This window comes from Vipera berus (assembly GCF_964194415.1).
Source record: "Vipera berus genome assembly, chromosome: 2".
NCBI lineage: Eukaryota > Metazoa > Chordata > Lepidosauria > Squamata > Viperidae > Vipera > Vipera berus.
In genome coordinates this window covers 129,232,488-129,245,999 of record NC_138203.1, presented here as the reverse complement: position 1 = coordinate 129,245,999, position 13,512 = coordinate 129,232,488, and the positions used below count along the sequence as shown (strand labels likewise).

Genomic DNA, 13,512 nt, shown 5'->3' with positions numbered 1-13,512 from the left:
CAGACGCCTTTTAGCCTTGGACGCTCTCCAGTCTCTTCTTTCTGAATAGGGGTTTGCCTACTACAAGGCCAGAAGAGGGCTGGTTCAGAACACCATTCCCCACCATCCAGTCAGAGCTGAAGAAGCTTCTTGGATGAGAAGCAAAAGTCTTCAAAGAAAAACAGGAAAGTCCAGTTGCCTCTTGAGAAAGCACCTTTGGGCAGTGGTGGGATTCAAATATGTGAACAACTGGTTCTCTGTGTGGCTGCCGCTTCTGGAAGTCCACTCTGGGCCTGGGCAACAAAAAATTAACTACCGGTTCTGCCGAAGTGGTGCGAACAGGCTGAATGCCACCACTGCCTTTGGGACAACCATGACCTGGATGACTGAGAATCTCCATAGACAATCAGTGAAACAGCTTGATTCCAGAAGTTCTGGGTGCTCCATCAGTGGAGGTTTTCAAGAAACCTCAATGGTTTCATCCATTTCTTCATTTTCCATTCTTAAATTAATTTTGTTTCACTTTTCTACTAGCCTGATTTTTTTAAAAATAATAATAATAATAAAGCTTGTATTACAGATTTTAGTTAGTGTCTGTTTCTTCTGTAGGTTGTTTTTTTCTTTTACAATAAGGCTTCATGTCCACAGAATTCCAGTTTTCCCAAATGCAGTTTAGCTTGGCAAATAGTTTTCAAGAAATTCTAGTGCATAGTTTTTTTTCCTAATATCTATTATTATTGTATTATTAAGGATTGGTTGCACAGACAGTCAGATGGTCAGACTGGATTTGGTATTTCTATACACCTAGCAAGAGCAAGAGCACTTAGACTTATATACCACTTCACAGTGCTTTACAGCCCTCTCTAAGTGGTTTACAAAGTCAGCATATTGGAAGGCTGAGTCAACCGTGAGACCCGAACTGCCGAACTGCTGTCAGCAGAAGTAGCCTGCAGTACTGTATTCTAACCACTGCGCCACCAAGTCGTTCCCAATGACCCAGGTTAAGCAGATGTTGTTCTTTCATGGTGTTAAAGGTGTCGTAACAGGATGTATTATTAAGCAACTTCATTGCAAAATTCAGATAGGTATGAAATTCCAAAGGTAACCCTGTTTTGGTTGTGCATTGATCTGAAAATCTGAAATTAAGCACGTTAAAACTCAGGTTTGTAGTGAGTGAATTTCTCTTCAATAATTATATTGAGCTGCTTGATAATGACTGAAATTCTCAAAACCCAATCTGCTGGCAAACTTTTGTCTGAAAATTTCTTCTTAGAGATTGTTACTTACTCTATCAGTGCAGTTGGAAAGACAGGCGGGTTCAGAAATAGAGACTCGTGAATCTTTGGTTTTTGAACTGAAATTGATCTCCGCAGATCAGTTACATATTTATCTTTCCTGAGATTAGACCTGGAATCCCATAGAATCAGTCAAATAGAACCACTGAATCTATTGGACATTTTATCAAGTTTTAATTGAATGCTACAATTAAACTCTGCCAGATTCAGTGAGAAAATCTGAAGAAACTGTACAGCTGAAAGAAATGCATATTTCTAGAAAGATATAATATCACTGCTGGGGATAAAAGGCTAACGTAAACATCATAATTGCTGTTTTAAAAATAAGTTACTCAAACAAAGATTTATTAATCAAATCATACAGAAGCATTGTATTATTAATGTATGATTTTTTGCATTTTATTATACATTTTTGCCATCAGCCTTTTACAACTTCACAACAGCCCTGTAAGGTAGGTAGAAGACCATTTTCTCCATCTGACGAAATCAAAGGCCTGAGAAATAGTGGTTTAATCAAAGACTAGTCATTTGGTCCATGGCTCAGCCACATTTTGAACACAAATGTTAAGCTTTTAGTGAAATTTCTTAGTTTTCTCAATTTTAATGCTGCTTAGAGGCTGGGCAGTATAAGGGAAGGAAGTCAAAGAACTCAAGAGGGTTTGACAGGTACATATGAACTGGTTTTGTTTTTTTAAAACAACATACCAAAAAGAAATCAGAGAGCAACTCAATGGATCAGAAACAGGTAATTAAGTACCATCCTTAAAGATTCCATTTTCATATTTCATACAGTTATATTGAATACTGATTTAGATTTTCTTCCCCTTCTTGTCCCCATTTCTTGAGTAGTTACCTGAGTAGCTACTCTTGGGGAATGAATGAATAAAGGAATGAAATGTGTGTGTTTGTTGTGTATATGTGTGTGTGCATACACACACGCACATACATTCAATGTACTACGAAGTTTCTTCTTTCTTTTTTGCCTAAATAGAAATCAGGTTTCTTTCAAGGAAAAGACAATGGCAGGTAATTTTAGAAATGTTCCTGCCTGCTGTCTGTTGTTTATTTTTTTAACCAAACATTATTTCACTTTCCTTTCTGTGTTTATTTTATGCGAAATGTGTGTGCCATCTCTAGAAAAAAAGTTACTTGCTACCTATGCCTTCTGGCTGAACTATAGTCTGCTAAAGACTTGTAGATTTGAAATGTCTTTTCACTATGGCCCATTCCAGCTATCACCAGTACCACATTAAAAGATGAAAGAACACATGCAATATACAGCGGTTGTGAAATGGCATGAACAGAGATTAACATTGGATGTTCTGTGGATTGTTTCTGGGTCTTTCAGGAGGGTGTTATTGTTGTTGTTGTTGTTTTTAATCTTGCAACCTCATGGGATAAACACATAAGCTGAGGCAATATACTTTTTGCCATTGTCATAAGTGGATTTCTCCCAAGTTTGGATATTCAGATTGTGGCCTCCAATTTTCAGGTGACACCTGAAAGATAGAAAACTGGTATGCAATCATCTTTCTTAAATAAAAGCTCTAGATAATTATTGGGAATAAACTACAGTTGAGTCAAATTACTAGCTGAATCAAGCCTTACCATCAACAATTCCACCTGTTCTCTATTGGATCACCTTTATGAATGTTGTCTGGTTCACCCAGGGCTTTTTTTCTCATAGAACGCTCAGAACGGAGTTCCGGCACCTTTTTTGGATAGAACCTTGTAGGGTAGGCAAGGTGGGTTGTATGACATGTGTGAGTTCCGGCACCTTTTTCTTTTACAAAAAAAGCACTGGGTTCACCACTTGGAAACCTCTTCATGAAAAGTATGAATTCAGAAGATCTCCCATGAATAAGATTGTTTATGGAACAAACCTTAAGAAATTGCTTGAATTAACCCACTGATGCGATTCATGCCTTGAGGCTGTTAAATTCTGCAAGGCGTACTATGTGCTACTCCTAAATTGTGAAGGTCATTTGCCTGAACATTACTGGGAAAATTCAGAACTTTTACTCTACCTTGAGCCAAGATCTTGAGATATTTTAATGGCCATTACTTTGCTCAGACTTTAATTTGAAGGCTAGGTCTACTACCATCTACTGACTAAGATAGCTAAATGAAACCTTTGTCTTCAAAAGTGACAGACCTTTTCACATCAGATGTCAGGGAGTATACAGTAGATGCAAGAACATTGCTATTTCATAACCCTGCTTGCCAGCTCTGCTCCTGAGAACAACTGAATGGATTGAAACGTCTCTTTCACTTGGAAAGAATTTCATTCAGAATGTGAATACTTTTGATACATGGGAAGTAGCACATCAAAAACATGCATTAGCTTCCAGACCATCCTTTATTGGCACTGCATCTTCCCATATGAACTGCTGTGAAAATAACTCTCGGCCCTAACAATATACTTACACTTTTCCAGGCCGAGCAATGAAACATAAGGAATAGAGTCCGAATTCAAATTCAGGACTGCTTCCAATAAAAGCACTTCCAATCTGTTTGTAAAATCCATCAAAGTTGAACTGCATTCCCAGAACATCTGGATATGAGGTCCACTAAAAGGAGGAGAGAGAAAAAAAAATATGCTGGAAATTTTCCAAGAGCTTTGATCTACAGCAGACATGTCAAACACAAGGCCCGGGGGCCAGATCCGGCCCGCGAAGTGGTTTCACGCGGCCCGTGAAGCCATCCTGGAAACAGTGAGGGAACGGCCCCCACTGCCTTGGCCCTGGCCCAGAGACCCTCCTCCTGCCAGAGACCCTCAGATCTGTCCCACTCCTGCCCAGGCCACTATTGGCACCCTTGATGTAAACGATATAGAGCTGGCCATGCCCATCCAGTAGGCCATACGCACTTTAGCCATGCCCACCCAGTAGGCCACGCCCAGCCAGGCCACACCCACCCGGCCCCCTGAGGGCAACCGCAATGCTGATGCGGCCCTCAATGAAATTGAGTTTGACACCCCTGATCTACAGTGTTTGCAACAATAAAATATTTCCAAGAAGAGTTTTACATTGCGAAGCCATACAAACCACAAATGCCTATACCCAGCTTGATGAGATCTAACTATTTGTGAAGACTAGTAACACATAAGAGGGATACCATATTCTATCAGCAGTGTGGGGCAAAAAAAACCCAACACATTGGTGCTTCTTTTGTGAGAAGGGAGGGAAATATTTGTCATATGTTATGGCAAGTAGAGTTCAATGTTTGTTCCACATAACCTCCCACTGGTACGTAATGCTGATCAGTAGGGCCACCAATGTTGTTTTGTATGCCCTTGACTAAAGATCAGTACACTCCTTCTGTCTGAGATAACTGTCCTCATTCAATGGACATGCAACTTCTGGCTGCACATGGAACAAAGAGGGAGGAAAGGGACACCCGCCTAGCCAGCTAGGTCAACCAAATCAACCCTGATAATCAATGGAGTGAAAAATGTCACAGCAGTGATTAAGATAAGTCACATGATGGCCTATGCCTAAACCAGCCCAAGAAAAGCTCAGGAGAGAAACGTTCCCAAACTCTTCTCAACCCTCTAAATGTTAATCCTCTTGGCTCATAATCTAAGAGTTCCAACATAGTCAATGGATATTAACATGTGACCATGGCCAGCCCTACCACTAAACAGAGATAACAACATGAACATGGAACAAAATAGTTATTTAAACTTATTTCAAGTGTATTGCGTGGATATAAGTACACACAGTCATATACACAGGAGCAGATATATTTGTAGGATTATCTGCCTATCAAAATAACATAGCCAAGCATTACACCTGGACTTGGTGAGGTGGGATGGCATTTATGATTTTATTTCAGCCTCCTTTTGGGCTAGTCCCACAAATGACTAATACCCAATATGTTCAAGCTCCTTCCGATAATCTAGAAATCATCCCATACCAAGATGTTATCTGGTCTTGACTTGCCTTACCACCTGGCGATGCTAACACAGTGTTTCCCAAAAAGAAGGCTCCAATGGAAGCCCATTATAGGTCTTGCTGCTCCATATCTGAGCCAATAGCAGGGGAGAAAAGCTCAGATGGGCTGGGGAAAGCAGTAGTGTGAAAGTCCAGCTTGGTAAAGAAAGATGAGACAGCCTGTGGAAAGGGGGACTTGAAAAGGCTGGTGCAGTGGGGGAAGGAAGGAAGGAAGGAAGGAAGGAAGGAAGGAAGGAAGGAAGGAAGGAAGGAAGGAAGGAAGGAAGGAAGGAAGGAAGGCATGCTGCTGTATACCCTTAGAGAAAAATCAAACCATCATTTCTTTGGAACGGAGAAATTGCTACTGTGTCCCAAAAGTCCCTAGAACAAGAGGGCATGTTGGGAATGGAAGAGGAAATGAATGAAGGCTCCAGTGCTGTTCTCATTAGTCTTAGAGAGCCCATTCTTCATTACTAAGAGAAGAGGGAGTCCACAAAGAAACATCTAAGATGGACTTAACTCATTGCATTCCCTGGAGGCTTGAATCCAGTCAAAGACTATTTTTGTGACATTGTGTATGCCCAGAATGTGTCACCAGCCACAGCTGGATAATTATGTCTAAGTTGTTTCTTTTTCTTTCTCCTTCTTCTTCTCTCTCTTTTGAACCATCATTTTTTATAACATACTTTCTGCAATCTGTTTTAGGCAGGGGGAGCAGGCATTCCTTTTGCCCAGTACCACACACCTCCCTGCTAACCAAATATCTGCAACATTGGGCTACAACCTTGCACCCATAAATATTTATTTATTTATTTATTTATGGGACTTATATCCCGCCCTATCTCCCAAAGGACTCAGGGCGGCTAACAACAATAACATACAATAAATACAGAAATTAAGATAAAATTGAAATTAAAGGCCTCTGTACAATAAATTAAAATTAAAAAATTAAATTAAAATAAATTAAAAATTAGAGTTAAAAAATAGTAAACATAATTAAAAACCCCTGTCAGTCCAGGTCAGCCAGGTGGAAAAGGAGTGTTTTGAGGCCGCGGCGAAAGGACTGGAGATCTTGGGCCATCCGAAGCTCAGGGGGGAGCTGGTTCCACAGGGCTGGCGCTCCCACAGAGAAGGCCCTTCCCCTGGGGGTCGCTAGCCGACATTCTCTAGCCAACGGTACCCTGAAGAGGCCTTCTCTGTGTGAGCGAACTGGGCGATGGGAATTCGTTCCCGGCAGCAGATGGTCCTGCAAGTATCCCGGGCCTAAGCCATGTAGGGCTTTAAAGGTAAGTACCAGCACCTTAAATCTCACCCGGAGGGCAACCGGTAACCAATGCAGCTCATGCAGGAGGGGTGTAATATGGGAGTATCGGGGTGCTCCCATCACTACCCGTGCAGCCGCATTCTGCAACAGCTGAAGCCTCCGGGTGGTCTTCAAGGGCAGCCCCATGTAAAGAGCATTGCAGTAGTCTATACGGGAGGTAACGAGTATACTTTCATGTATATACTTTCATTGGGCTACAACCTTGCACCCATAAATATACTTTCATGTATACTTTCATACTTTTTTTGCAAGCGGGTTTTTTAAAGGACTTTTCTTATAGTAGTGTTGTCATAGTTATGATACTGTTTTTTCATTAGAAACAAATCCAGATGATCCTGCCTTCATCAAATACTAAAAACAGGAAGAAACCTGAAAGATACCTTGTTAATGAAATTAGATGATAGATAGATAGATAGATAGATAGATAGATAGATAGATAGATAGATAGATAGATAGACAGACAGACAGACAGACAGACAGACAGACAGACAGACAGACAGACAGACAGACAGAATTTCACAGAGAGGTTAAACAGATGCACAGTATGCTACAGTATTTCATCAGGGAATGTGCTGTGACCTCCTGGGGAAAGTAGCAGTGAATTAACAGCTGAATTGGAATTTCTTCTCTTCCCCAAGTGGGTTAATTTTTCCCCAATAATGGAAGAGTATTCATTTTCTCCAGTGAAACATACCGGACCATCATAGCTGTGGCTGAAATAATCAACAACACCCTGTTTCTCCAGAAGATAGAAACGAATCCAGTTGTGAAATCCAGATACTTTTCCTTTTTTGATTTCTCCTAAAAAGAACCATAGCCATAAGAACATATTAATTTATGTTAACAACAAATTATAAGTCATAATTCCTGTGCAAAGAAGCTTTAGACAATTAACAAAGAGCTTTCCTCCATTCTATCAATAAGAAAAGCCTAAGAAAGCTGTTCAGGTTTGGAATTCTTCAAAGTTCTTTTGGAAACGGAGGAGACGTTTACAGAGTTCATCATATTACAATGGAGGGATAAATAGGAAGGATGATAGTAGCAAAAAGGAAGACATAGGTAAAGCTTAATGGAAAGGTGAAATGAAACAGAATCATCAAAGGATATGATGGTTGGAAATTCAGAGAGATGCAGCTCAAGAAACCTAAGGAACTTCTTGCGCAAGTTGAACTACATAGACCATTCTCCCCCATTGGTGAGCCTCAACTACACTGAATTCATATGCAGAGGGATTGCACTACAACTGTATTTTAAGGAACATGGAGGGGGGCGAATAGGGAATATCTTTAAAAATTAATACAAATCAGTTACTATTGGCAAGGTATTCATGCCACCAAGGTCATCAGCGTCGCTTTTAGCAGACCTGTCTTCACTTTGCCATAAACCTCCAGCTTTTAAGGGGGGGAAATGTGCTAAAGCAATATCACACAGACAAATTGTGGTTCTACTGGTAGTCTTCAGGTTTCAAGAGCAATTGGGACTGAGAACTCCCTCACTAACAGATGCAGTTGTAAAGCGCAATAACGTGTGATCGTGTTGCTTAATGACAGCAATCCAAGCAATCCCAATTTATGATTGTTGTGAGCTATCCAGAGTTTACAATAGGCTGCCACATCAATCTAATAAATAAATTAATAACGACCTCATATGATCATGACTTGCAACTTCCTGCTGGCTTCCCCATTGACTTTGCTTGTGGGAAGCTGGCAGGGATCACCCTAATTGCAATCACATGACCATGGGGTGCTGCAACAGCCAGAACTTCAAGAACGCATTGTGAGTCTCCCTCATTCAGCTCTGTCATATCTTTGAGTAGTTGCTGAATGAATACTCGTAACCCGAGGACTACCTGTAATTAAATGTATGAAGGAATATCAGCTTGTTTTAATTAAACCTACCTACAAAGACATGTTCAAAGCCACTGGAGTCATTATCATTAGCATCCTTGCCTCTGGAATAAAGACCAAACCACATCTTTTTAAGATCCTCAACGAACTCTGGTTCTGTATCATAATGATCTAGGATGGAGATACAGATGGATGGCAAACAATCATTAATTTCTTGTTACATGAAGACATCACAAACAATTCTCACATCATCCCAACAATGCTCTGTGGTCCAGAGATATTATGAAAGAAATCCAAAGTATACATGTTTGATAGAGATGGGAATAAGGCTGGGAGAAAAATGTGCTCTTTGAAATTGTCAATAACTTTCACATTAATTCTGAAAATGTCTAACTTGTTTGCTTTAGGAATCATAGTTTATAAGAGTGTTGTAAATCATCTCATATTTTACTTTCCTCAATCACAAAACTATTTCCAGGAACTTCTGAGAGGATGAAAACTTTGTCTATTCATACACACATTCAGCAAAAACAGGTACAGCTTCCATGTGATACAATATTATATTGTAGAAGAAGTTTGACAGCGAAACCAATTTTATGGAGGAATTGAGGGTTCCCCACACTAAGCATAATTATATACTAAAATTGCAGCAACCCTGATCACATTGTAGGTTTTAGTGACTCCCCAAGAAAATAGTAAGCACATTTCTAGAAAGATATGTCTAGCTTTGTACCATGTATGTCGGCTTCTGTTCACTTGGAAAGTCCTTGGAATTAAATTTGATTAGGGCTGCCTAATATTTCTTCATACAACTGTACACTCTACAAAGTCTACCTGGGATAACTTTATTTGGATTTCTCCACTGAGCAGAAGATTGAGGTTGACCACCTCTATGGTTTTATGATTCTGTATAAAAGCACGCTGACCATCTCTCAATTACCAAAGACTTACTTTTGCTGTGAAGAAACCTATATAGCTCTTTCATGACCTCGGTCTTCATGATATCCTGAAGGAAAATGTCTTGTTCCTTCATCTGTTCTTTCGTGAATTTCTCCTCTGTCCCAACATGTGCTTGATAATTATCCAATAGCTTGATAAAACTGGCATAGGTTGGCCTTGAGAAGAGTTTCTCATGGTTGACATAAGTGAAGAGCCTGCCCAATGAAAAACCATTTGGTGTGAAGCTGGTCCACAGTTTACCACAGGCTCAAGATTCATCCCACACTCCATAACAGATTGAAAGAGTGATTTCATTCATAACCTGTGGCATACAGCCTCTTGGCTGTGTGTGGGACTGGCAGCTATCCCGTTGTAGTACACATAGACATGATGGATTTCCTACCAGAGAATTGTGGTGCTGAGAGCCACTCAACCTCCTTCCCTAGTTCTACCAAGCATCCATGGACATATCTCCTTACAGGATCCATTCCAAGTGGATCGTAATTAGTCAATATTTTGCCTTAGATAAAAGACAGTGACAATTGGTTCTTCCTAATCACCTCAGCCTTGTCTGATGTGGATTTTATAATATTGCAGCCCCTAGGTTTGAACCTGTCTTTTTTTCTACCTGAAAAAACAACATTTTGTCATCAAAATTGGGCTCCTCCTTTGACTCCTATGCTCCTGGAATATATTACTATGGTTGAATGAAGATAAATATCTAATAAGTATAGTATAGTAAGCCATTTATTGATATAGTCATCAATAAATATTTCCAGTTCCAAATTTAGAAACAAGAGCACTAAATAGTTATTTTTCCATCTCTGGAATTTTGGTTGTCTGTAATTAAGGGTCTACCATTCCTTCATGGCATGGGTCCAGATTACCTACGGCAACACCTGCGGCCGGCGTCAACTTCCCTCCGTCCAGTGCGCTCCCACAGAGAGGGCCTCCTCAGGGTGCCGCCGATCAAAGAATGCCGATTGGTGACCCCCAGGGGGAGAGCGTTCTCTGTGGGCGCGCCAGACCTTTGGAACCGCTTACCGGTTGAGCTCTGGATGGCCCCCGACCTTCGCTCCTTCCGGCGCGATCTCAAAACATTCTTTTTCGAACAAGCTGGCCTGGTCTGACGGGACGGGGTTGGGTTTTTAAAACTAGTTTTAACTTTAATATGTATTGATTTTATGGGCATGATGTTTAATGGCTTTTTAATTTTTGTACTCGATTTTTATTGTGTATTGCCCTGTTCACCGCCATGAGTCCTTCGGGAGAAGGGCAGTATAGAAATCAAATTATTAAATTAAATTAAATTAAATTCCAGTTGCCTATGTTTGCTGTGTAGTTTACATACTAATAGGTTAAACTCACTGATCTGGGGAATTATCTTCATGCCCATTTGTTTTGGAAGTGAAGTATTGCTTGTTCAGGACAATGTCAGACTCCTCTGCTCTGTTGTGGTCAGTCTGGTAAATCTTCTCTGATGCTTCTTGTAGTTCTTCATCTGTTATAGTATCGTCTCTGTATGAGAATTCTTCTGATGGAAAAATAATGATTTTAGCTTACGGTCATTTGAATCAGTCGCTTGGCAAAGCTGCTTAAAACGAGCAAAGAATGCCATCCACCCACAATGATTCAAAAATTGCAGATAAAAAGCTTCTGGAGAATTTTAAATACAACTTTGAAAAGTATACAAGTATGCATATTGAGAATGCATAGCTGAAACTATTTCTGATTTGTGTCAGTTTGTCATTTCATTTAACATCTACCTCTGAACATGTTTATTTTTAAGTGTAAAGATGTTTTAATTTCAGAAGATACATCACTAAATGTAGTTGTATATTAAAACACATCATATATTATCTGGGTTTTGCTTTTACTTTTTTTTAAAAAAACCAGTATCATAAGATTTATATTCTGATCAGCACCTGGCTGTAAGAAATGAAGATACTGAGAATGCAAAGTTGCAAAGACTAAATAATACCCATGCATTCACACAACAGCACAGTAGGTTTGGGGGCAAATTTATTGAGTAACAGTGGTTCAGCTATTCATGTGGAATCAACACAAAAATTGTTAGAGCAGAACAAGCTAGAATGTGGATGATTACTTTATAATGTGCACAATGTGTCTTGTGTGCAAGACTTAATTCTACCAAGGATTCTTTTTTTTCCCCAAGGAGTCTACTCCAGCTTTTTCTTTACAGCTATTTGGTGAGCTATTTTAGGCTGAACAGCAAATAACAAAAGAGACAACTGGCAGCAGTCCTTGGCTGCAGGGGATTGAAATCTGGCTCTGCCTTTTTCTGTTCTTATACTAGAACCAGTAGATCAGGGGTAGGCAACCTTGGCTCTTTTATGACTCGTGGACTTCAACTCCCAGAATTCCTGAGCCAGCCATGAGTCATAAAAGAGCCAAGGTTGCCTACCCCTGCACTAGATCATAAAGCAGGAAGGATCCAATCTGACTGTTCCATGTTCTGATCACCATGGAGAGCTCCAGGCAGTCTTACGGTCACCTGGCAACATCTGAGAACATATTCAAATCCAAGTAGAGTTGACTGTGCCGTTTGTTGAATTTCCTCATCTTATTTCACAGCAAAGTCTACCTAGAGAAGTGGCTCTTATACTGTGGTTATTTGTACCTATCCTGATGGTAATGAAGTTCGGGATTTCTGCTTTTGAGACACTTGTATAAAATAACAGCCTATTTTTTTAAAATCCCATTTATATCCCGCCCTTCTCCGAAGACTCAGGGCGGCTTACAAGCTTAGCAGTAGCCTTCATTCTATGTATATGCCTGCTTATTAGGGCTTTCACACACACCCCAAGCGGCATTATTACAAAGTCAGCTTATTGCCCCCAACAATCTGGGTCCTCATTTTACCTACCTCGGAAGGATGGAAGGCTGAGTCAACCTTGAGCCTGGTGGGATGCGAACCTGCACTAATTGCAGGCAGCTGGTGTTACTTAAGGAGGCATCAGCCCACTGCTCCACCAAGGCTCTTTTATTTGGGGGTTGGTTTTTTTGGGAGAGGGGGTATTAATGGCGTTATTTAAAACTGGGAAAAGTTTAAATAGTTTGATAATAGGATCAAACTATTTAAGAACCAGTCTTCTAGAAAGACCCCAGAACTTGGGATTTAGGATGATGAATTGGAAAAGACTCGTGATAAAGTGGTGCTGTATAGTAAGTCCCTCTTGGATTCAAGTATACATTGGATTTTAGTTTTCTGTTCACTGTAGTTCCTACTGGTGTCAAAAGATCCAAATGCTTCTGGCTATATATTGTTAGAGGGGAAGCATGTTTTAAAATCCTTTTTTAAATGTAAATTTTTCTGCAGAACCCTTAAAATTAAGGGAACCAAGACCATATAGGCACATGGATGAATTCAGTTGTATAACTGCTAATGTTTGATTGCAATTATAAGCAATTTGTTATCTTCAAGGTATTTTGAACACAATTCCTATAAACTGCAGCCTGCAGAGCCAATTGCAAAGGGTGATAGAACTGTCATCCAAAATTTCCCTATTTTGACCAACTGTGACAAATGAAATTATTTTCAATAGAAAGGAAATCGTTGCTGCCACTAGGTGTCAGTGAAGAGGAAGTGAATGTTTGTTTTAACTGCAAGAAATAGATCTGGGGAATGTCTCTATCATCACTGAAGTACAATATACAACTGTTGGTGAGCTAGCAATTACTATTGATAGAAGCAGTTTCTACTCCCTGTAGAAACTCCAAGAGCAAAATTAAGCAACTAAGAATATTTGGTAGAGGAGGTAGGGGTGCTGATTGGCTAAGAAATCCTTGATATTAACAGCTCCTACCCAATCAGCTCAATTCTGCCTTCGTTACCTCCTCAAAGGATTCACCAATAGCTCTGTGGCTTTAGCAGTTAGCAATTTTCATTGCACGTTTCATGTAAAGATGAAGAGAAGGTTCCAATACTTGCCCTTTTTTTGGTCATCTGTGGTACCTGTTAAAGAAGGAAGAAATCTGGCATGAATCTTCTGGTCACATAGAAACATCAAACTTGTCATTTATTTCTACAGATATGGTCTTCTTGCCGACAGGGCTTTTTTTGTTATAGAATGCCCAGAACGGAGTTCTGGCACCTTTTTTGGATGGAACCTTGTAGGGTAGGCAAGGCGGGTTGTATGACATGTGTGAGTTCTGGCACCTTTTTTTTTTTT

At 40.1% G+C, this 13,512-nt stretch overlaps 1 protein-coding gene across 2 annotated transcripts in view; it reads right to left on the bottom strand.

Moving 5' to 3' along the window:
* Nucleotides 1–1,392: 1,392 nt before the first annotated feature.
* Nucleotides 1,393–13,512, bottom strand: part of ENDOU (endonuclease, poly(U) specific) — a gene marked incomplete at its 5' end in the record, with an annotated part of 30,470 nt that continues 18,350 nt past the window's right edge. For both annotated transcript variants that reach the window (XM_081321964.1, XM_081321963.1), the window contains 7 exons: nucleotides 1,393–2,773; nucleotides 3,702–3,844; nucleotides 7,228–7,334; nucleotides 8,432–8,551; nucleotides 9,332–9,534; nucleotides 10,688–10,853; nucleotides 13,272–13,295. In XM_081321964.1, coding sequence (XP_081178090.1) covers nucleotides 2,665–2,773; nucleotides 3,702–3,844; nucleotides 7,228–7,334; nucleotides 8,432–8,551; nucleotides 9,332–9,534; nucleotides 10,688–10,853; nucleotides 13,272–13,295 — 872 coding nt within the window. In that variant the 3' untranslated portion in view covers nucleotides 1,393–2,664. The remainder of the gene's footprint in view (nucleotides 2,774–3,701; nucleotides 3,845–7,227; nucleotides 7,335–8,431; nucleotides 8,552–9,331; nucleotides 9,535–10,687; nucleotides 10,854–13,271; nucleotides 13,296–13,512) is intronic.